This window comes from Misgurnus anguillicaudatus, chromosome 9 (assembly GCF_027580225.2).
Source record: "Misgurnus anguillicaudatus chromosome 9, ASM2758022v2, whole genome shotgun sequence".
In the NCBI taxonomy this organism is placed as follows: Eukaryota; Metazoa; Chordata; class Actinopteri; order Cypriniformes; family Cobitidae; genus Misgurnus; species Misgurnus anguillicaudatus.
In genome coordinates, this window is record NC_073345.2 from 17540874 (window position 1) to 17564456 (window position 23583).

Consider the following 23583-nt stretch of genomic DNA (forward strand, 5'->3'; position numbering starts at 1 on the left):
GTTAATTTAAACAAAATCATATAAAGCAGGCGCAATTTCCTTCGTTAAAATTCGAGTAAAGAAATTAATTACAAGTCAGATGACAGCCATGTGAGCCAGCACTAATAAACAAATATTACTGATTTCCTCTATTTTTTTTTACATTTCACCAGGTAGGTAATCTCCCAGATCAGTCATTGTGCATTGTGCAGTCATTGTGCATTTAACAAATAAATAAACATTTGGATGAAAGAACAAGTTGATATATGTAGCAAGGGATTCTCCTATTATTAGTCTTCTTAAGTGATTTTATTATGGTGATAAAAGGCTGATTTAAAGTTTAGGTTTTCATGGCCCCAAATACTTATGAACGATGTACATCTTGAGCATTTGCATTAAGATATCAATGCCTGGTAGACACGCGCATAGTTTGGTCCATAATATCTCTCATGACTGGTCCCCTCGTCCTGATATTTTAATATAATACATGTATCTTAACACACATTCTTAACAAATGGTCGTCAAATGGAATGTTTTATATTTTAATTTAAAAACTACTGTGATTTAAAGACTTTTATTTTAAAACATATTATGAGAGAGACAGAGGAAGTCGATCCGCGCAAGCTGGTTTCACATTTCTCTTGAACGCAAACAACACTCACTGGCGTCCGGGCGCTTCTGCGGTACCAGTCGTGACCGCCCGACTGCTCGCATTTTCACCGCTCACAGATGTTATTTGTCTCCTATCACCGACTGGAACGGAACCATTTAGAGTCGTTTACAGCGGAGTAACGGTTAGAGCTTATTCTTACTACCGTACTGTCAAAATATCAGCGACTTTTTCGAAGTCCCTCGGGCAGCTAACGCTTGTTAGCAGGTTAGATGTGATTTTCTGAGGCGCACAGAGCCAGTGTATGGCCATCTTCACGATGTTTTCGTGCATGGATTATTAATTTGCCAGCTCGACACCGAGACAAGTGTTCGACTGGGCTTTTAAACGATTGAAAACATGGACATGTAGACACCTGTATGGCGGATGATTTCTCACAGTAACGCTATACTGAGTTTGCTAACTGGAAGGAGCAGCTCGATAACTTGCCCTGAAGTTTCTCCATACTAAACAAGACTCTCGTCTGTCTTTCTTTTCTGGCTTAAGGAGGAAAAGAGGACTTAAATTTTGACATCACAAATGCACAATAATATACAGCCGATCATCGATAGTTTGGGCTAAATTCGGGACCTTCCAGACTTTTGTCACCCGGCCTAATAAAACTTGGAGACCTCGGACTCGATTTTGCACATCGGTGCTGGGAACAGTTATTTTCTGTACTAACGAATTCAGTTTTTAATCGTTTATCCTTCGATGGTCATATTCACTGGGTATTTCCCACCGAAATTTTCCAGTCTGAATACACCAAACCCCGTAGGAAGTTGAGATTCAGTGTTGACACCCAGTCGGTAGTGTTTGTCGAATAACTGATACCTACTTTACTCGGATTGTTTCAGGAAAGTTTGCTTATTTGTTTAACTTCCTGATATATCGCGTAAACTATGACTTAATGAGAGGGCCTTATCAAAACTGATCTTTAGTGATTCGGGATTTACCTAGAGCTCAGGGTGGCTCTCTAACAGTTGGACTTCGGACACTTCTCATCTTGTTGTACCGATGTCACGTCTGATTGAATTTTGAGGACTGTGAATACATTCAGTTTTTAGAAAATAAACTGTCATCTAATTTGGGAAGATGTCGACCAGAACACCACTGCTACAGATCAATGATCATTCAACTGGCCAGGTGAGTCTATATGTATCTAAAAGGTGAGATAGGTTTATCAATCTGTCTCGTGTTTATGGTTTGTTTGGTTTGCACATAAGGTATTTTTCAAGAGGTGTTGTTTATATGCATTACTTAAAAGATAATTTATTTGGCCTGGCCTGGCCTGGCCTGGTCAGGCAAAATAAAATACTGCTTTTTATTATAGAGATCAAGTTTTTGTCATTTTTGTCTTTTTATGTTATCAACAATCCTAAATTGCTTTTTTTTTTTTACATATATTTATAGAGTATGTAAAAAAGTTTGGAAAAATTGAGGGGATGTACATGTATTCATTAATATTAGGAATGCACAGATTTTAACAAACTTTAACATAACAACTTTTAACATGCCAGTTTTAATAATTTTTTGGTCGATACTGATATGTCACTAGCTAACTTGTTATAAAATATTGTCTTTTATGATGGTTATAAATCAACAAATTTAAAATGCATGCATTATTTTAAACTAACAAGTTCATGGATTGGATCAATGTATCATTTAACAACAGGCCTTCATTACACGACAAGCTGAATTTTGTACATATTTTATTCTGTTTTGGCAAGTGTTTTTATTTTACACAGAGTTAAACATTGGATTCCTGCAACAAACATACAACTCCATGCCCTCACACTGTTACCTATCAATTTGATATACCTACCCTTTTCATGCTATAGCCCATGTCACTATTTGTAATTCATTAGAATAAATAAGCTTATAAATATTGGCAGCTGATAAATATCGGTGGCCTGTGCATCTGTAATATATATACAAACACATGCAGACAACAAAGCCCCTTATAACTATTATTGATTTAAACGCAGTTAATAAAATAACTTGATCGTTTAGTTAAAGTTTCTGTAACTTTTTAAGATCAGTGGTTAGACCTAGTATAGATGTATTGTTGTCTTGTTACAAAGTTCTGCTTTTACAAAAGACCTGCTGTGGGTGATGATGTAGGTTTTGTAATAGCTTTCAAAATAACTATTTTAAACACACACCAATTTGTCTGTCCTCTTACTTCAGCTTTTCACCTGCTTGTTATCGTCTCTAGACACAGAAATAGTTTTTAATGCTATTTCATACATTCTGACTTATTTACACTGTTAAAGATTTGGAAACTCATCCTAAACATGGACAAAGTAAAAAAAAACAGTTGGACATATGACATGCAAAATAAACTTAGTTAGGGTTTGTACAAGTTTTGAAAAGTTTTCTTGAGTATGGTTTTTCTTGCGTCACAACGAATGGAAGTACAGTGGAAGTCCTTGTGTAGACTCTTCTGACGTAAAACGCCCATCAATGTGCTTCATTCGGGTTACAGAAGTCGTACAGGACTTGGTGGAAGCAGATTTGTTGCTTTTTTTTAGATCATGAAAACTACTGAAGTAGTTGGTTTCTGTTTGTGAGGGAAATTTAAGCTTGTTCAGCTTCCCATATAACCCAGTATTAAGGTAACACATTGGATGCAGTTTGTTTTTCAGAGGAAGCAACAGATGTGTGCAACTAGAGGCGATTCTTATGCGTATTTCAACAGTAAAGCTGGTTTCGTTATTAGTGGTAAAGTGTCTCATTGGTGTGGCTGTTGATGAACTGCACAACGTTGTCCTATGGTGAGTAATGTTGTTTATTTAGATGCTATTCGGTTGCGGCTGGTTATTTCAATAACTGACTTGTTGCAGCCGGCTCGTTGTTGTGGGGAGTCCGAAACGTGACGCTAGACGAAACAAACTGTGATTGGTTGTTTGACATGTCGGTCAAACAGCTTGTGGGCAGGCTTTGTCCAGAAAAAGCAGCAAAAAACACCAGACCTTCAGTATTGAAGGTCTGGCTACGCGAGACTAGATGCCCCCCACCCCTCGTTCAGACAGCCAGCGACTTTATCGCTGTGTGTTGCCTGTCTCTTTCAATGAGGCGTTTCTAAATCTGCTTGTCATAAACAAATGAATTACGTCCACTCCAGTAACTGACGAGAGATGGATGACATGAACTCCACTGAGTGCGTTTACATGCACAGTCTTACGCTGATTATGCGTAATAAATGGATGGATAACACGTGGGGTCATGTAAACGCGTAAATCGTTTTTCTTTAATCGGGGAAACCCCATAAACGGCATAACCAAAAACCGATCGGCACAGGTAGTTTTTTGCTCATTACGCCGATTTCACGTGGCATGTAAACACCTTAACCAGCTTTCTCACGGTTTTGTCCATGTGCGCATGTCTCCGCATATGAAAGATAAAAGTCACACGCGGAAGTAAGTGGAAAGTAACGCATAAAAGTCTCCGCTCGACTAAAGCAGTTGGCATAGAAACTGTTAAAATAGCAGCTCATGTTACATTTACAGGTTCTGCAGACACGAGAAGAGATACAACAGTACAGCTTAAGACAGATATGCCGTCGGCTTTTTGAACGACTATTGTGTATTATAGGTGGTGACGTCACTGTCTGCGAGAAAACTGATAATTTTTCAAGTCTCATGTAAACGCAGTTGTCTGCATAGCCGGCTTATTGATTTGCATGTAAACGCATGAAAACAGTTTTCTGTAATAAGCAGATTTTTGATAGTTATCCGCTTATTCTGTGCATGTAAACTTACTCAGTGTCTCGTTCTCATTGGTAGTCGCTCCCAAAAGTTGCTCATAATTTGCATACAACTTTGATGCGTGACAGAACCCCCCCATCCAGTCGCCAATGGTCACTGTTGTTCGTGTCGCTGGAAGTTGTCAAGCTTCCATTAAAATCAGTGAGATCGCGTTGCTCTGCTACTGCTAGTCGCTGCTTTTCTGATGCCGCCTTAAGTGCATATGTAAAAAATATGACTGTATGGTTAATCAGAAATTATTCAGAGATTATCCAACAATGTATTGTTTGTTGCGTGCTCATGACTTGCTCCGCCCATGGTATGCCTCCAGGAGCCTAACTGTTTTTGGAAAAAAATCAGAAGATTCAACTTTTTTTTTTTACTTTCGGTTACAAATAAAAAGATAAATGTAAAATTAAATACTGATCATCTGCGTCTCTCAGGTACTGTACCAACAGTAAGAAGCTGGTAGTTTAAATCTCATGCGGCAGATTTGGAGTTTGTTTTGAACTGTAAGACTGTATAGTATGTACATATTTTTAAAGCCAAAATGAAATGTTTATTAATGTTTTTTTGCCAAGCCATACCCCATGCATTTGTGATCTGCTGTCAAAAAAGTTGGTCAACATTTTCCCTCAATAACTTTTTATGTGGCTTAAGCAATCAGATTTAATCTGTTTGGCCTGATGTAGTGTAGCCTAATAACTTTTAATAATCTCAGCCTGTTCTTCATGTAAATCTGTCTTGGTTCAGATCAAGACTTTTTTATTTATTTATTCCTTAAGCGATACTAGCATTTGTGGTTGTGTGTTTCTGGGAGAAGGTTTGTAATCCTCAGCCGCGTCAGTCTGGACTAGCATTTCCAGTTGAGCTGGGCATGGTTTGAGGAGTGTCACTGGGGGTGTGTTTTCATTTTGAGTGTTTACAAAGATTGATCTTCATGCACAGTGTGTATTTTTTAAGTCTTACCTAACCAGAAACGCCCGCAAGCTGAAAAAAGCAGCCTTCTACAGTATTGCCCATGTTTTTTTCCTTTATGATGTATTTAAATTCCTATATACTTTTTTTTGATCATGCCACAGCAAAACAGACTTCCATTCCAACTTGATAATAAATGTTTCAATTTCCATGAATGTAGCAGATCACCTTTAGCCTGAGCTTGGCATTAGCCAGTTTCTTTACAGTACAGTAGCCTTACAGAGTTTAGTAGCGTTTTACAGATGGGGGGTGGTGGTGTTCAGCTGGTGTCTATTTGTGTACTTGGCTGCTACCTACCAACTCTGGAAATAGTCATGGTGTAATAAAAATACTGATGAATGACAAGCCAGCACACCCCTCCCCTTTATTTACCCCTCCCCTTTTTATGTACCCCACTGTTTTCCCCACAGTCTTAGAAAGTTGCCCCTCACACAGGGGCGTATGAAGCGCTGGCATTGAACGTGGTTGTGAGCGGTCGCTCCGCAACATTCCCGTAACCGGTGTCCTCTTTCGGGTGTGCATTACATCTTGAGGTGGTTCATGTCCTTGTCGGATATTAGCCATTCACGCAGATGTGAATGTCCTCCTTCAAGTTTCTGTAATTAAAAAACAGCAATTCAAAAGGATGTGTGCAGCATGCATAGTTGCTTTTGACAAATGGCACCTCCCCAACCCTACGGTGACAAAGTTGTCTCCTGGCCAGCATATTTGTTTTCTGTTATTTTGTACTTCTAAGGAAGAGTGGGGTAAGCTGTGCCAGATTTTACCTGATTGTCTCTAGGCAGAAAAATGTTATATAATATAGATGTAATAATTCATTTTATAGGCCATGTTGTAGAAATTTTCTTTGATATGCAAGGAAATTTTAGTTCAATCAGAGGCAACTATGAATAATAATCCTTTTCTGATGCTTGATGTTCAAATAATCTTCCAAACCCTGTTTGATCAGTCTCATGTCTTACAATGTTAAACTAAAATGTCATATAAATATGTTGAATTGTCAACATTTTTTAGAAAAAAACAACTTTCCACTATTCCAACAGGTATAGTCTCTTTTGTTGAAAGTTTGTAACTTGGTATAGCACTTCTTGTATTATTGCCTCCTTAAAGGGATAGTTCACGCAAAAATGGTGTTATTTACTGACCCTCATGTTGTCATTTCTAAACCTGAACAGAAAAGAAAACACTTTGATAAATAAATGGTTGACGGTACCCATCTGACGGTACCCATTGACTTCCATAGTATGTCTGACTGTATGCTTATCATCATTTGTCAAAATATCTTCTTTTGTGTTTAACAGAATAAAGTAACCCATACGTATTCAGAATAAGATGATGACAGAATTTTAATTTTTGGCTGAACTATCCCTTTACAGGAACAAATAAGTGAAAATTCTGTCATAATTGGCTAGTTGCACTATGTGTGATTTCCGTTATAGCACGGGTATATGCATAAACACTTCCTGTTTAATAATAAGTATGTAAATGCAGACTCGCACAGTGATTGATAAAAGATATCAACAGATACTGACAAGCACAAATGTAATGTTATCGCAATCATCATTAGAAAACTACCTGGTGTTAAAACAAATACCAGGCACAATAACGTGACGTAAATCTGTGATGGTTGTCTTAAACCAATACATTAGTCATGTTTATTTGTATAGTGATGATGTAATGTTTTATTACAGTGTAACTTCTCATCTTTCTCGCTTTAAGAATGAGTCTACTTGCATATCCGTCTTCTAGCAAAGCAACAACAAACTCTTATAGTGCTAGTAGAGAAGTAGATTTTTTTTTTATCACCTTACTGCCTCTGGGTCTATGAGGTTAGCTAAAGGGTTTTTTGAAGCTTTGATTGTGTTAACAGTGAGCAATATAACGTGTTCATGTTTCACGTGTTAAAAAAACACTGTATTTTTCACACAATTTACTTATCTGTATAGCGCTGTTTTCACTGTCCTCAAAACGGCTGATGTCTTCCTTGTTCTATGAAGTCCCTTCTTCAGAAATACGTATCGAGTTCTGATTGTGTTTGTTTAGTGTGTTGTAATTCGACAGCAGCTTAGCTTAGCAGAGCCGTTTGAGCCAAAGCTGACATTTTCCTGTGGGCGGAAGTTAGTAAAAAAACACTGACGTCATTAATGCAGGAAGTAAAGGGCTGTAGTCCAAACCGTCCGTTCGCTGTAGGATTTGAAAGGCGAATTCTGTTAAAGGAACACGCCCAGATTTTGGGAATTTAGCTTATTCACCGTATCCCCCAGAGTTAGATAAGTCCATACACAGCTTTCTCATCTCCGTGCATGCTGTAACTCTGTCTGACGCAGCCCCCGCTAGCTTAGCTTAGCACAAAGACTGGAAGTGAATGGCTCCAGCTAGCAAACTGCTCCCAATAAGTGACAAAATAATGAACACATACTAGATTATAAATGAAACTAAAGGGTTAATAAACACAAACTAAAGCAGATGTTGTAGAATGTCTGGCGAACGATAATAGATAGCGCAAAACTTGTAAAAACTGATTATTTCCCACTATTAATTACATTATCTTAAAGGAGTGTAACAACTGTAGCATGTAAATAATGCACATAAATAAAGCGTCCCCGTTCGCGGTTTGATGTGCGTACGCGCTATTCTCCGAGATGCACTTGACAGCCTTTTGCAGCGAATATTTTTTTTTTTTTGACGATCTTGTTAAGGCGGTAGGGTTTCCAAGCTTAGGGGGGGCCGCCTTAACTGATATATGCTGCGGGAAACCCTGAATAGTACACACTAACTAGGGTTTTAAAAATGGGATCAGAAAGAACATGAGTCATGACCTTTAAGTTCTCTACAGTGAATGTCGTTTAGCTGATGTACCCTGCGCTGTCAATTAAATGCATTAAAAATCACTTTCTGTTAGCTTAGTTTTAGCATTTTGTGTTGCTTAATGTCGTATCTTTCCCGCCTGTCAAGGCAAATTACCTGATGTGAAAATGTACAATAACACAAAATGAATGGTTTTTGGTGTTCGGTTAACCATTCTGGGTGGATTGTAGTTCTTCGAGAACATTAACAATACATTATGTATTAATTGCTAAATAAGCACAAAATGCTATGTGTTTCTTTTCACAAACATATAATTTCACTTTTGTAGACATTTATTAACCGTGTATGGTTGGATGGTTTACTTTATGGTAGATCTTTCGGCTTTTTGATGCTTCGGAAAGCTCGGATACTCTTCAGTGCCATTACAAAGCTAAGAAGAGCCATGACATTATTTACTATAACTCCGACTGTGGCATGAGTAACGGGATGGTTGAAAAAGCAAGGTCATGCATGTGTGTGTGTGGCGCCTGGCATCCGTAGTGGATCTGATAGGGTCCGATACAGAAAATGCAAATATGGTTAGCCTATTGAAAGCAAAGACCCTCTTCAGGGAAGCCTGCATGCTTAGCATAAAAACCCTGCTATACACAGGGAAGGAGACCAGAGGCCGTTTTTAATGAACAGATTAAAATGTAATCTTAAAGACACTATATGCCACTGCAGTAAAGGCTTATTGCACTATTACAGTTAACGATTTTATTTGATTGATCTTTAAAAAAAACTAGAATCGGATAATTGGGGCTCTTTAAGATGAATAAAAGCGCTCAGAAAATGCTAAAATTTTATTTGCAAAAAATTATTTTATCAGACTTTGCCAAAAAAAACTGTATTTTTTTGGATGGTCTGAGGCTGGGATTTAGCAGATTTGAAGGGAAAGTAGTTGATGAACGCATAATACGTGTCAACAGCATTCAGTTTATATCATTGACTTATGAGGTTTGAGGCTTGTGCAACTTGGCTTCTCAATTGCTTCATTTTCATCCAAAGCGATTTAGAGGCTGTTTACACTTGGCATTAACATGTGTTTTCGTCGATTGGATCACAAGTGGACGACGTTAATGCCAGGTGTAAGCAGTGTTCAAAACGCTTTGAACGCGTCCACTTTTGACCACTTTCAACCACATTCCAAGATAGTCAAAACCCCTTTTGATCGTATTGCTTTTGTAGTGTAAACGCACATGTGGTTGAATGTGTCCGAACAGCTACACGTGACTGCCTTCTCTCCGCCCATTTATCTAATCTGAGGTACTTAACACAAGTTTTACGTCTTTTTTTGACTTCTGGCGTGAACACTCGGTGAACAGCGCTATTTTTAGCCTTTCATTGATAAAACTAAAGCGGCTGATCTCCGTAGTTTCGTTTTGATAATGCTTGAAAGTTGCGCGATCCTATTTCATCAATTGCGCTGAAAATTCAGAGAAAGCTCTAACATATACACGTACAAAACTCTGAGCAGCATGTTTACTTGCTAAAAAAGCAGCAGACCCCGACATAATATTAGTTTCTATCCATATAAACTCATAATTACTCCCGCTCGCGTTTGAATGACAGCAGAGAGACTTGCCCACCGTCTCACAGACCACCCCCTCAAAGTATTCAGGACAAAAGCGGTCGAAAGTAGACAAAAGAGATGGATTTAAATACCAGGTGTTAACGTGATGTGTCTCTCTCGTCCACTTGTGATCCGATCGATGAAAACACATCTTAATACCAAGTGTAAACAGCCCCTTAAAGTGCCTTATACTTTTTTCAGTATATGTGTTCCTTGGGTTTGAACCCATAACCTTAAGCAGGGCTCCAGACTGCCACCAAATGATGGCATTTTGCCACCAAAATTTGAGAGTGTGCCACTGAATGTCACATCCATTTAAAGTATTTATTAGTAATACAGTGGAAATAAGTAGAAATGTGAATATTTGGTTCGCATGTTGATTTACGGTGGGTGCCCCTAAATTTTCTGGTTGCGCCCCTAAAATTTTCAGTTGGGGCCACTGTGCTTCTAGTGAAAAAAGTTAGTCTGGAGCCCTGTTTAGCACTTCTAAGGCAGTGCTCTACCACCAAGTATTTGTTAAATATTTAAAAGTTACATTGAAGTCTTTATAGCAACATGAGTTATGCTTTAAAGGGGAATTTTATGAACGCTAACGTGTGATTTTTCTCCCAGGCAGTGGCTTTCAGTTATATTGTACATCTTAGATGTCCCAATAAAACATACCGCTCCTGAATGTTTGTCACCATTGACGTCTGTGTTACCAGCCCTCTATAACCGGCCATAAACATCACTGTCAAACAATGAAACTAGTCTTGTTCACAGTAGAATCAGAGAACTCACTATAACCGGTTTCACAAATGTCATAATTCGTTTGGACGTGAGACTTGTCATTATTACAACAGTATCTGAATGGTCTCAATAAAAGATTGTGTTCTGGGAGCTTGACTGTCTGGTTGGTTTTCCCACTGGTGCTTGGTTGAAGGAAATAAAGGTGCTGGGCAAAACAGGTTTTTCTAGGAGACAGGTAGAGCTATTTAATGTAGCTCATGAAAGAAGTGTTGTGTTTGTGTCCTCCCCTTTTCCAAATAATGTCCTTTTTATTTTGGCTGAGTTTAATTGATAAGATTTTGACTAGATTATTGGTTTTGATTTGTGTATGAAAGAGCAAGATTTCACCTGGTGTGGCCCATTCTGTGCCAGAAGTAGTGAGTATTTATTGATGTTTATTCTGCGGGTGTGGCTCTAAACTGCACCGATCTGATTTGGGCTGATGTTGTGAAATCACCACAGAAACAAGTTGCTGTTATCTTGTTATAACACATCAAATTTTACAGTTGCTGTCTTGGAGATCCAAAAAAAGAAAAGGGGACTTTAAAGGAAAGTATTTTGAGGACCATGAACATAGATCGCATTTTATGGATACACCGTTGTTTCTGAAAAGCTGTATATCTATAAATCACATCATAGATTTTAAACTATTGAAAAATAGTTTAAGATTGTAAAAAATAAAGTTTGCCTAAATTTAGAAAGCATTAAAGGATTAGTCAATTTTCTTAAAAAAAAAAAATCCAGATAATTTACTCACCACCATGTCATCCAAAATGTTGATGTTTTTCTTTGTTCGGTCAAGAAGAAATTGTTTTTTGAGGAAAACATTCCAGGATTTTTTCTCATTTTAATGGACCCCAACACATAACAGTTTCAACAGTTTCAACGGATTTTCAAAGGACTCTAAACGATCCTAAACAAGGCATAAGGGTCTTATCTAGCGAAACGATTGTCAGTTTTGATAAAAACAATTAAAAATATGCACTTTTAAACCACAACTTCTCGTCTGTCTTGGTCCTGTGACGTGCCAGCGCGACCTCACGCAATACATCACGTCAAGAGGTCACGGATGAAAGAGGACTGTTCTGACATTGTTGTATGTCGAATGATGCTAATTAATGTCTTTGTGTCAGTTTATTGTTTATAATGGTCCGTAAATTTGCGTTTCATATATGTAAAACATGACCTTTCCACGCCATTACGCAATTACTGAGGTCGCGCTGGCGCATGACAGGACCGGAGATAGACGAGAAGTTGTGGTTTAATTAAAAGTGCATATTTTTTATTTTTCTTGTCAAAAATTACAATCGTATCGCTAGATAAGACCCTTATGCCTTGTTTGGGATCGTTTAGAGTCCTTTGAAACGCTTCATTAAAACTGTTACGTGTTGGGGTCCATTAAAGTCCATTAAAATGAGAAAAATCCTGGAATGTTTTCCTCAAAAAACATAATTTCTTCTCGACTGAACACAGAAAGACATCAACATTTTGGATGACATGGTGGTGAGTAAATTATCTGTATATTTGTAGTTATAACTTACAGTGAGTCATACAAGTTCTCAAAAAAATTCTAAGCAGGAATTTTGTTAAGAGATTAAAATAACTTAAAAGTAACTTTATAGCCTAATTTTAGTCCAAGTACAATGTCTTCATAAAAACTATTTATAAAAGCAGTGAAAAAAGGAACCCTAATATCTGGAAGGCCTGTCTAAAATTATTCTTTGTAAACCAAAGGCCTTAAAGTTTTTTCCCATATTGCATCATTATTTGTCAGCCTAACCTATAGAGACAGCATTTGTTGCTGACCTAAATACTTTTCAGTGATGCCAATGTAGTTCATTCAACATTTTTATTATAAAAATTTCCAACGCCTTTCACTTAGTTTAAATTATTTAGATAAATATGGCAAACTATTTAAGTTCTTAAGTTCCTGCTTTTCTACATCATTTCCCTTGTAATGACATCATTCATCTAACCCCCTTATAAGTTTGAGTCATTGTGCCGGTGGATCATTTAAACTAGTGAAACATTCAGAACAGCTCAGTCTGCAGTTCGTCCGCCCCATTGTCTTGGTTCCCAGCTGTTCGGGCATGTCAACGCTTGTTTCCCAAGAGCTTCTTGAAGGCCTCCTCTCGCTCCGGCAGCCACTCCTCCTGACAATCCTAGACACGTCGCTTCCTGTGTATGGCCTGAACCCCAAATCATTTCATGATTTTTCTTCTCTCTCTCTCTTACACTATCCTCTATCACTGTACTTCCGGGCATTAGCTCAACTTCCTGTTGTGCTGCAGTGTTTGAGGAAGCTGCTTTTCTCAGTTTGGACCCCTGAGAGATCCGCATGTAGATCTTTTTTTAGGCAGATGCCTCCTGTAAAATCCTCTTCTGGGTTATTTATCAGCGTGGGTTTTTGCTTTGAAACTATGGAATATTTGTCTTCACCTTTTATGACCGTTTGAGGATGTTTAACACTTTACAGGACATATTATAATGTATGCAAAGACTAAAAACTAGAGGTGCAGGATTTGGCTATGTTATGATTATTAGTGATGCATTTCTGAAAAGTAATTATAAGGACATGGAATTACAGCTTTTTTGGTAAATTTATGTATGCTAATTTATTTGTTAATGTTAATTTAAGACCTAACCAGTCTCATCTCACTGTTTGAAAGTCCAGATTCTAAGTTTTCAACGGGACTAATTTTGCATCACATGACTGATTTTAAATTAATTAACTATTAACTAGTCACTAACTAGTCAATCCAGTTAAAATAGCTGTATACTTCCTTAGTGTATCACACTGTAAGGTTAAATAAATGACCTTCGAATGCAGTACCACACATCTTTAAAAATGCCTGAAATGTGCTGTTTGTCCACTTCTGTTTTAATTTTCTTAAAAAGAGGCTGCTTTCCTCCTGTCTTGACTTGGGTCTAGCCTTTCCACTCATAGCTGTTCATCATGGTGTGCAGAAGCTTTTCTGTGGCTTTTCCTTGCTGTGTCTAAGATATTTATTAGAGGTGTGAAGGTTTCAGGTTTGTCAGAGTAGCTGCGCAGCCGTATTGAAGGTCAGAGCTGCATGCATTTGTGTGTGTTCCCCTTTACTATTGCCGCAGACCCTGCTTATACGTCAGCACAGAGTGACGTGCGCTCCCTGCAGTATCATTACAATTTCCCTCTCGTACAACCACGTCAGGGAGGTCTGTGTAGAGAGCATGCATGTGTTTAAAAAGTAGAGATGACAGAGTAGGCAAATACCACAAAGGAACATCCAGGACATATTTCAGAACAAAGAATAAACAAGTGCTATGTAAAAATATATTATGACTTTTTGGTGAAAACTAAGCACCTCCCATATTCTCCTTATTATAATGCAAAATTTAATTCTCATTGTAGTTAATGCAGACTTGACACTACGTTATAGTTTTTATGAGATTCATCTATGTAAAGATTTTATTCTTTGCTGGCTGCCTCCACTGTTACATGCTGTTTACAGGGTTCCCACGGGTCCTTGAAATCCTTGAAAGTTTGTGAATCTGGGGAAATAATTCAAGACCCTGGGAAGTTTTTGAAAATATACATACATAGATACAGGTCACTGAAAGTGCTTTAATCCATTTTATGCAAGAAGTTTTATGGAAAAAAATCCATATTATTCCATGTGTAGTGTAGGATGATATCATCAAATTTCTAGCCTTACTGTTCGCTTTAAATGCTTCAGTATGCGGATGTTGATTCATACCAAAATGCTTTTTTGCATAGTTGTGTTTGACACATGAAAACATCTCGTGTTACGTATGTAATAGGGATGTGCATCGATGCATCGCGCTCCCATTAAAAAGACCTGTCTAAAATCGATTGGTGAATCGTAAGGTTCCGATTCAGTGTTTCATGCACAGCTCGTCAAACACAATCATTTAAAATATTCTTTATTATCATGAAAATACCTGAAACAATCTGAAGAACAGCGATATAAATATTCCTTTAGACATTTCCTGGAATAGTGTTTGGTATGCTACTTCTTCTGTGGCACAAATTGTGATTCTAAGTGAGAGCGCCCCCTCGCTTTGTGATGTGGCTGCATTTCACCGTAATTCATTCAAATTCATTCATTGAGAAAACGCGCATTTGCCCGATTATTTGTCACAACCCTAGTATGTAACTGTTGTTCCCTGAGAAGGGAACGAGACGCTGTTTCTCCCTTGCCATACTTCCTGTGTCCCTGTTATGCCGTTTTTGGCAATATTTCAGATAGTGATTTATACTTCCTGGCTCCCACGTCACACTGTCTTTGTCGTTAAGAATTAGTTGAATTTGATATACAGCAGTTTTTAAGCCGTAGAATTGATCCAGGGCAGATCTTTCTTGACACAGTTTTTAGTCCGTAGCCTTGATCCAGGGCGGATCTTTTCGCTCACGTTTTGCGGCCGTAGCCGAGTTCCCATCACCCAAGAAAGCTTTTGTTTTTAGGCCGTAGCCGAGATCCTGTCACCAAGGGATGTTTTCCTCTCTTTAAGGCCGTAGCCTGGATCCAGGACGGATCTTTCCGCCGAGGCGGCATGCGGATATGGGTTTCCCATCTTTCGGGTATGAGAGCTCTTTATGAGCTTTTGGCCGTTCCACGACCGACACTCGCCCGGGGCCCTGCCTCGCATCAGACGCCCTTCGACCGTTCCAACCGTTCCACTTTTTTCACTAGGAGCACAGTGGCCCCCAACTGAAAATTTTTGGGGGCGCAACCAGAAAATTTAGGGGCACATATCGTAAATCAACATGTTAACCAAATATTCACATTTCTACTAATTTCCACTCTATTACTAATAAATACTTTGATGATAGATGCAGAAAGTACATTGAGCCGTTTTAAATTCAGTGTTTTATCAACAAAAAAGGTCAAATTTACTGGTCGCACATGTGCGACTGGATGTAAAATTCAGTGGCACACTCTCAAATTTTGGTGCCAAAATGCCACCATTTGGTGGCAGTCTGGAGCTCTGATATAAATATTCCTATAGACCAGCGGTGCCCAACCCTGCTCCTGGAGGGCTACCATCCTGCAGACTTCAGTTCCAACCCAGCTCCAACACACCTGTATGTACAACCCCAAAACAGAAAAAGTTGGGACACTGTAGAAATTGTGAGTAAAAAAGAAATGGAGTGATTTGCAAATCTCATAAACTTATATTTTATTCACAGTAGAATATAGATAACATATCAAATGTTGCAAGTAAGATATTTTGAGGTGTCATGCCAAATATTGGCTCATTTTGGATTTCATGGGAGCTACGCGTTCCGGGGGGGGTTGGGACAGGTAGCAATGGGAGGCCGGGAAATGTGGATGTACATATAAGGAACAGTTGAAAGACCAATTTGCAACTTATTAGGTCAATTGGCAACATGATTGGGTATAAAAAGAGCCTCTCAGAGTGGCAGTGTCTCTCAGAGGTCAAGATGGGCAGAGAATCACCAATTCCCCCAATACTTCGGAGAAAAATAGTTTTCTGAGTTTCTCAGAGAAAAATTGCAATGAGATTGAAGTTATCATCATCTACAGTGCATTATATCATTCAAAGATTCGGAGAATCTGGAACAATCTCTGTGCGTAAGGGTCAAGACCGGAAAACAATACCGGATGCCCGTGATCTTCGGGCCCTAAGACAGCACAGCATCACATACAGGAATGCTACTGTAATTGAAATCATAAAATGGGCTCAGGATTACTTCCAGAAAACATTGTCAGTGAACACAATCCACCGTGTCATTCGCTGTTGCCAGCTTAAACTCTATAGGTCAAAAAAGAAGCCATATCTAAACATGATCCAGAAGCGCAGGCGTTTTCCCTGGGCAAGGTTCATTTAAAATGGACTGTGGCAAAGTGGAAAACTGTTCTGTGGTCCAACGAATCAAAATTTGAAGTTCTTTTTGAAAAACTGGGATGCCATTTCATCAGGACTAAAGAGGACAAGGAAAACCCAAGTTGTTATTAGCGATCTTTTCAGAAACCTGCATCTCTGATGGTATGGGGTTGCATGAGTGTGTGTGGGATGGGCAGCTTACACATCTGGAAAGGCACCATTAATGCTGAAAGGTTTATCCAAGTTCTAGATACATATGATCCCATTCAGACGTCGTCTCTTTCAGGGAAGACCTTGCATTTTCCAACATGACAATGCCAGACCACATACTGCATCAATTACAACATCAAGACTGCGTAGAAGAAGTATCTGAGTACTGAAATGGCCAGCCTGCAGTCCAGATCTTTCACCCATAGAAAAGATTTGGTGCATCATAAAGAGGAAGATGCGGCAAAGAAGACCTAAGACAGTTGAGCAACTAGAAGTCTGTTTTAGACAAGAATGGGACAACATTCCTATTCCTAAACATTGGTCCTCCTCCAGCTGTTCCTTATATGTACATTTAACTTTTCTGGCCTCTTATTGCTACCTGTCCCAACTTTTTTTGGAATGTGTAGCTCTCATGAAATCCAAAATGAGCCATATTTGGCATGACATTTCAAAATGTATCACTTTCAACATTTGATTTGTTATATTTTATTCACAGTAGAATATAGATAAGTTTATGAGATTTGTAAATTATTCCATTCCTTTTTTACTCACAATTTCTACTGTGTCCCAACTTTTTCTGTTTTGGGGTTGTAATTATCAAGCAACCCTGAACACCTTGATTAGCTGCTTCAGCTGTGTTTAGTTGGGGTTGGAGCTAAAATCTACGGGACGGTAGCCCTCCAGGAACAGGGTTGGGCAACCCTGCTATAGACATTTCCTAGAATAGCGTTTGTAATGCTGCTACTTCTGTGGCACAAGGGGGGTTCTTGCACGAGAGCGCTCCCTGGCTTTGGGATGTGCCGGGATTTCACCGTAATTCATTCAAATTCATTAATTGAGAAAACGCACATTTGCACGATTAATTGTGACAGTCCTTATCATCTTGCTCTGAAAAGGTGTTATAAGAAATATGTCTCAAAACTAAACCACTGACAATTTTTGCAATTACTGAGTTTCTGTTAGGGTTGCTCGATTATGGGCAAAATCATAATCACAGTTATTTACCACAATTACTCTGTGACTTTAAAAACATGCATTTATTTAAGAAAAGATTAAGTAAATGGTGCAATATGCTACATGTGTCAAAGCAGTGGTGCCTTCGAAGTGCCTTAGAAACACAATGGTCCAGCGGCAGGCAATTTATATTTTAATTGCACAATAATTGTTTTACCTCGATTATCTTGTTTCTGTAATTGTTTGAATCGAAAACGATTAATTGCACAACCCTAGTTTCTGTAGATTATCCCCAGGGGTAGGCAAGGGGCAGTTTTAACACACTAACGTACAGGCATATCAGACTGCAGGGGTGGACACACTGTCACTTGTACAAATGTGACCCTGGATCACAAAACCAGTCATAAGCCACATGGGTATATTTGTAGCAATAGCCAACAATACATATGGGTCAGAGTTGTTGAATTTTCTTATGCCAAACATCATGAGGATATTAAGATATTTAGTAAATTTCCTACCATAAATATATGAAAACATAAATGTATTTATCATTAATGTGTGTTGCTACGGAATTCATTTGGACAACTTTAAAGGTCATTTTCTTAATATTTCTCAGATTTATCTCGGACAAATATTGTCCTATCCCAACAAACCGAACATTAATGGAAAACTTATTTATTCTGTATGACTGGTTTTGTGACCACAAATGTGAATATGGGACCATTAACATTAGTTAAACAGTGTGATGATCCAAACAATAGAGAGTCTGTTGAAATAGATGTGCTCACCTCATGGGCTGACAGCCTGTCCTCAGACATTGACTCTAATGTGAGCTCACAGAGAGAGAGACATGTCTTCATTCATGCACTGTTACCCTTTCAACACAGAAAGATCACAGTGTACCACAGATCAGGAGATTGAGAGTCCTCAGATTGTAGGAGGTTTTCAAACAAACAACACTGACAAATTGATGTTGATTTTAAATGAGCTTTTATTTAACTCATTTTTTATTATATTATATTAACTGATTTTATGAATGAGAATCATTTGGTGACTGGCGACAGTCCTATCCAATCAGAATCACAAGCTTTGATAAGAACATGATTAAACCAGTGCTCTGCTCCCATAATGTGAATTTAGGTTCAACTTTGTGCAAAATGTTGGTCTGTAACATTCAAATGAATAAACATTTGCCTGATCCTTGTTTTGTTTCCTTTCTTTGTAGTCTCACTCCGAATCGAAGTCCAGCGTACGCTCCAACATGCTTCACTCCGCAACAGATGAACAGCCCCACATAGGCTGCTATAGGCTTCTGAAAACTATCGGCAAGGGAAACTTCGCTAAGGTCAAACTTGCCAAGCATGTCCTCACTGGAAAAGAGGTGAGGATTTTCTTTAAACATCCCTCGGAGATCTAACTGTCCACCTGATCCCACTTAGAAATGCATTCGGTTCACACTTTTGCAACACACTGGAAATTGCTTTTTAATTCCACAAATATGTGATTGTGTAAGAATAAATATGCATTGCAATATAATGCACGTCATAATTCATTATAATTTCCAAATATGATATAACAATTGAAACTTTCGCAGATTAATGAGAAGTAAATCTTTATCATCCACTTTTGTCAGCCATAGATTTAGTTTTATATTTTCAAGCTAATTTTATTTTGCATCCAAATTCCATATATAATATTTTAGTACAGATAGTATATGAATTGGGACACAGACATGCATTTCATGTGACTTTGCTGTGTAGTTTTCATTGGCTGACGTTAATACATTGCTTATTAGCTTTACTTGGGATGTCTTTGATTGTTTATTTAGCATGTATTAAAGGTTCAAATGAGCTTGTTTTAATTCCCCGTGACTGCATGATGTCTGACGCACCGATACCGTTCAATGTGACTCCTGGCTGTAGAAAGTAGCTTTAGATCGACAAAGGGAGTCAAGACTTAGTAAAGACTGTGCACCCGCTGCAGTAGCGTCGTACTGTAATCTCAATGCGGCGTGGTGAATTGCTTCCTGATGACGGGAGATTGTGATCTGTAGGAAGGCAGGCCGAGGCTGATCTTCGCCTGCAGCCTCAGGCCTTTTCCCAAGTCTTCATCAGACTTTTTACTTTCTTGGTCAGGTGGCGGTGAAAATCATAGACAAGACTCAGCTCAACTCCTCCAGTCTTCAAAAGGTGAGTCTGATCCTTCCCACACAATTTTAGAGGTTTACTGGTAGTTTTTGTAAAAAAAACTCTGTTGGGTCTCTTCCTGTTCCCTCATAGCTTTCAGGAGGCAAACCCTTTAGTCTGCAGGGTCCACGGCAGGCAGTTAATTATAGGAAATTAGTCTCAAATGCTTCCTGAAATATAGGGTTGGGTTGTGGTTTTAAACCACCTCGTGTCTTCTTGGAGACGTGTGCGTACATTTACACATTGAGATGTAAGGTTGCCGCAATGTCAAAATGTCGATGATCTCTATACAAGTGACATTTTAAAACTATACAATTGAGAATGTTGATGATATTATAAAAAGGAGTTTTATTATCGAATTTTGGAGAATACATTTAAACTTACATTATATACAGAATGATGACATATGAAGAGTTTAGATGCAAAAGCCGCTAAAAGCCACCTTCGTCAAAACTATGAGAATGATACTAACCGAATGCCCTTTGCACGTAATATTGTTAGTGTTTTGGACCATACCAGTTAATATCCTTAATCCTAATGTATTTATACTAAAAGAAAGTTTAATTTTGATTTCATGGAGACTTTGAAAATCAGGAAACATGTCTGGGTTTTGCATCTGAACTCATCATATGTTCTTCATATATTCTTGTTTTAATATTAACCTAATACTGAAATGCTAGTTCTTTTGACTGATATAAATGACAAAAGCATCATGTTTGCTCCACATTGATATCTCCTGTCTTTGGTTTTTAGCTATTTCGGGAAGTGAGGATCATGAAGCTCTTGAATCACCCGAATATTGGTGAGATTAACTGACAGACAAATCACCCATAAGTCTTTTAGCTCCAATCTCCAAAGACTCTTCTGGTTTTGGCTGCGCCTGCAGGGTTTTTCTCCCTATTTGGGTTTATTAATCCTTGTCCAAATGTCAGTGTTCATCTGTGCAACTGGATTTAATAGTAAAACCTCTTGTAAATAACTCAAATCAAATTTACTCTCAGTCCTTATTCATCATAGGACTAGGCACACCATTTTTTGCCTGTACAATATTCAATATGTGGATAAGTGTTATTAATTGTTGTTATTGTTAGTGTCTCCGAAATGGCTTAAAATTGTTTTATTTATGTTTATACCATGGGCCTATTGAATGCTTTATTCTGATTGGCTGAGAAATGTTCCACGGATATGCATTATTTTTCGATAAACGCACATCTAACCTGTCAATTTTTTTTACAGAGCAATCCATGTGGTCTCAAACTCTGGGCCTTTGAATTATTTAAAAATAATGCATTATTTTGTTGTCAATTATTCCTTACATAATATTGAGTCCCTAGTCCAGCATGTTAAATTTAAAATGGCTGCTCTGCTTATGGAGTAAAAAAATACTGCTAATGTGTGAATTTAGCCTTTCTTATATTCCTCTTTTTTTCCTCTTGCAGTGAAGTTATTTGAAGTGATTGAGACGGAGAAGACCCTCTACCTGGTAATGGAATATGCCAGCGGAGGTTAGATCTCTCTTAAACCCATTTAAAACTCATTTTGTCTACCATATTACACCTCATTTTCTCTTAACTCTTGTGTTTTGTGAATGTTCAGCTCTTCTGTAGACACCTCTAGATTGTACTGCAGATAGGACATGACTGTAGTTCTCTCTGTGCCAATTAAATAAAACATCTTGCAGTCCTCAGCTCACCTTACCACTGTGTGTATTTAAGTGCCTACAAAATACAGCTTATTCTGCGTCGCTGAGCTCTGCACATCTATTCATTTAAATGAGGAAGTTAAAAAAGCAAGGTTTTGACAAGTTTGACCAATAATAATTTTAGGTTGCTTGATTTCATATGGTTTTAGTCTTTTCATACCTTTCAAACTTGCCTTACGCAAGCATCCTGTCTCTTTCGTGACTGCTGTTTCTCTCATTGCTCTGTAGGTGAGGTGTTCGATTACCTCGTAGCCCACGGCAGAATGAAAGAGAAAGAGGCCCGAGCCAAATTCAGACAGGTGAGATGCTGAGCATTCGGTTTTATTCACTTCTGCACAATTTAGGCTGACATCTGATATCGCTGTTGAATAAATACAAAGCGCTATAGAGGCTGTAAACACATCGGTGGTGTTTGAGTTTCTCGGTTACAGATTCATTTTGTTTCTGTGACTTTAAGGCCCTATTTACACATGATATTAACCATTGTCTCTAGGGATCCAATCACAATAGTCATGACTACATAGAGGTGTATTGGAATTCTATCAAATGAAAGTCCCCCTTTAGTCAGTATTTTATCAGCTGAACACATCAAAATATCATATGTTTGCATTTCATCACAAGACTCGGAAGAACCAATGAGATTAAAGTTATGAGACACCGCCTTATTTAAATTTAATGCTGTGACTTGTGATTGGATCCCCTAAAAAAGATTCTTATACCTAGTGTCTAGGGATGCTCCGATCGATCGGCCGATAATGCTTGCTATGTTTCTCAATGAATTACGGTGAAATGCCGCTACATCCAAAAGCCAGGGGGCGCTCTCGTGCAGAAACTCAAAATGCGCTGTAGACGAAGAACAATACACACGCGCAGCTGTGATGACACGCAGCTCCACGAAATGGCTGAAGGACATATTTATATTGCTGTTCTTCAAACCTTTTCAGGTATTTTCATGATAATAAAGAATATGTTTAATAATTATGTTTAACGAGTGTTGCTTTTTCAAATGCATTTTATAAACGACTCAAACTAACAGTGATTTTAGATCGATAAGGACTTACTGATCAAAAGCCGTAGTATATGAAATAGCTGTAATAAGATCGGCTGTCCGATTCAGAATAGTGATCGGCCACGTATTATTAGTGGAGATTGGCATTGATCAGAGCATCCCTACTAGTGTCTAATGGTGCGTTCACACCAGACGCGGAAAAGGTGGCAAGCGCGAGTAATTTACATGTTAAGTCAATGCAAAGACGCGAATCGACATGCTGTGGCACTGTAATGGCGGAACATGCAAATTGAGCAAGTTGATAATCTGAACTTTAATGAATTTTCGCACCACATTAACCAATCGGAAGCTTGATCTAGCAATTTCGTGATTACAAGAAGCGAGCAGAGGCAGAAAAATAAAGCAACAATGGAGGACAATCATGACCGCTATACGAGACATCTTCGTACTTTTACAAGATTTAAAAGGATCTTGTTTGGAAGAAAGTGAGTAAGGAGGTCGAACGATCTGGTATGTTTACTCAATTTAACCTATATAAGCCCCTCCCATGACACAAATTTACGCGTGAATGTCTCGAATAACTAGAATTTCACGCGCGAATGAAGCAAATACTCAAAATGTTTAAGTGTTCAACTATACGCGAATAACGTGTTTTTGCCGCCTTTTCTGCATCTGGTGTGAACTCAAAGTAAGGGGCCGTTTATGCCTGGTATTAAGATGCGTTTTGGTCGATCGGATCACAAGTGGACAAGAGAGACACATTCGTGCTTACACCTTGTATTTAAATCCATCTCTTTTTTTTGACTGCTTCTGTCCTGATTATTTTGAGGTGGTGGTCTGTGGGTGTTCGTTCAAACGCGAGTGGGAGGAATTACGTGTTTGACGCAAACTAATATTATGTCATAGTCTGCTTGTATTGTTGCACAGAGTTTTGTACATGTATATGTAAGGGCTTCTCTGATATTTCAGCGCAATCAATGAAATGCGCTTGCACAACTTTCACATTTTCGCGACAAAAATGAAAACAAAAATGAAACGGGCGAAGAGCAGCGGCTTTAGTTTTATCAATAAAAGCCTAAAGATCGCGTTGAACACTTGGTTCGCGCTAGAAGTCATGTCCGATGTTAAA

General features: G+C 38.4%; 1 protein-coding gene across 13 annotated transcripts in view; it reads left to right on the top strand.

The window, feature by feature from the left end:
• The first annotated feature begins 591 nt into the window (after positions 1-591).
• The window catches only part of mark2a (MAP/microtubule affinity-regulating kinase 2a), a 40533-nt gene continuing 17541 nt past the window's right edge, over positions 592-23583 (top strand). For 7 of the 13 annotated variants that reach the window (XM_073871216.1, XM_073871218.1, XM_073871223.1 and 4 more), the window contains exons 1-6: positions 592-1774; positions 18783-18938; positions 19693-19746; positions 20497-20545; positions 21183-21248; positions 21674-21744. In XM_073871216.1, the coding sequence (XP_073727317.1) occupies positions 1724-1774; positions 18783-18938; positions 19693-19746; positions 20497-20545; positions 21183-21248; positions 21674-21744 (447 nt within the window). In that variant the 5' untranslated portion in view covers positions 592-1723. The remainder of the gene's footprint in view (positions 1775-18782; positions 18939-19692; positions 19747-20496; positions 20546-21182; positions 21249-21673; positions 21745-23583) is intronic. The other 6 variants (XM_073871224.1, XM_073871221.1, XM_073871226.1 and 3 more) reach the window with 2 other exon arrangements.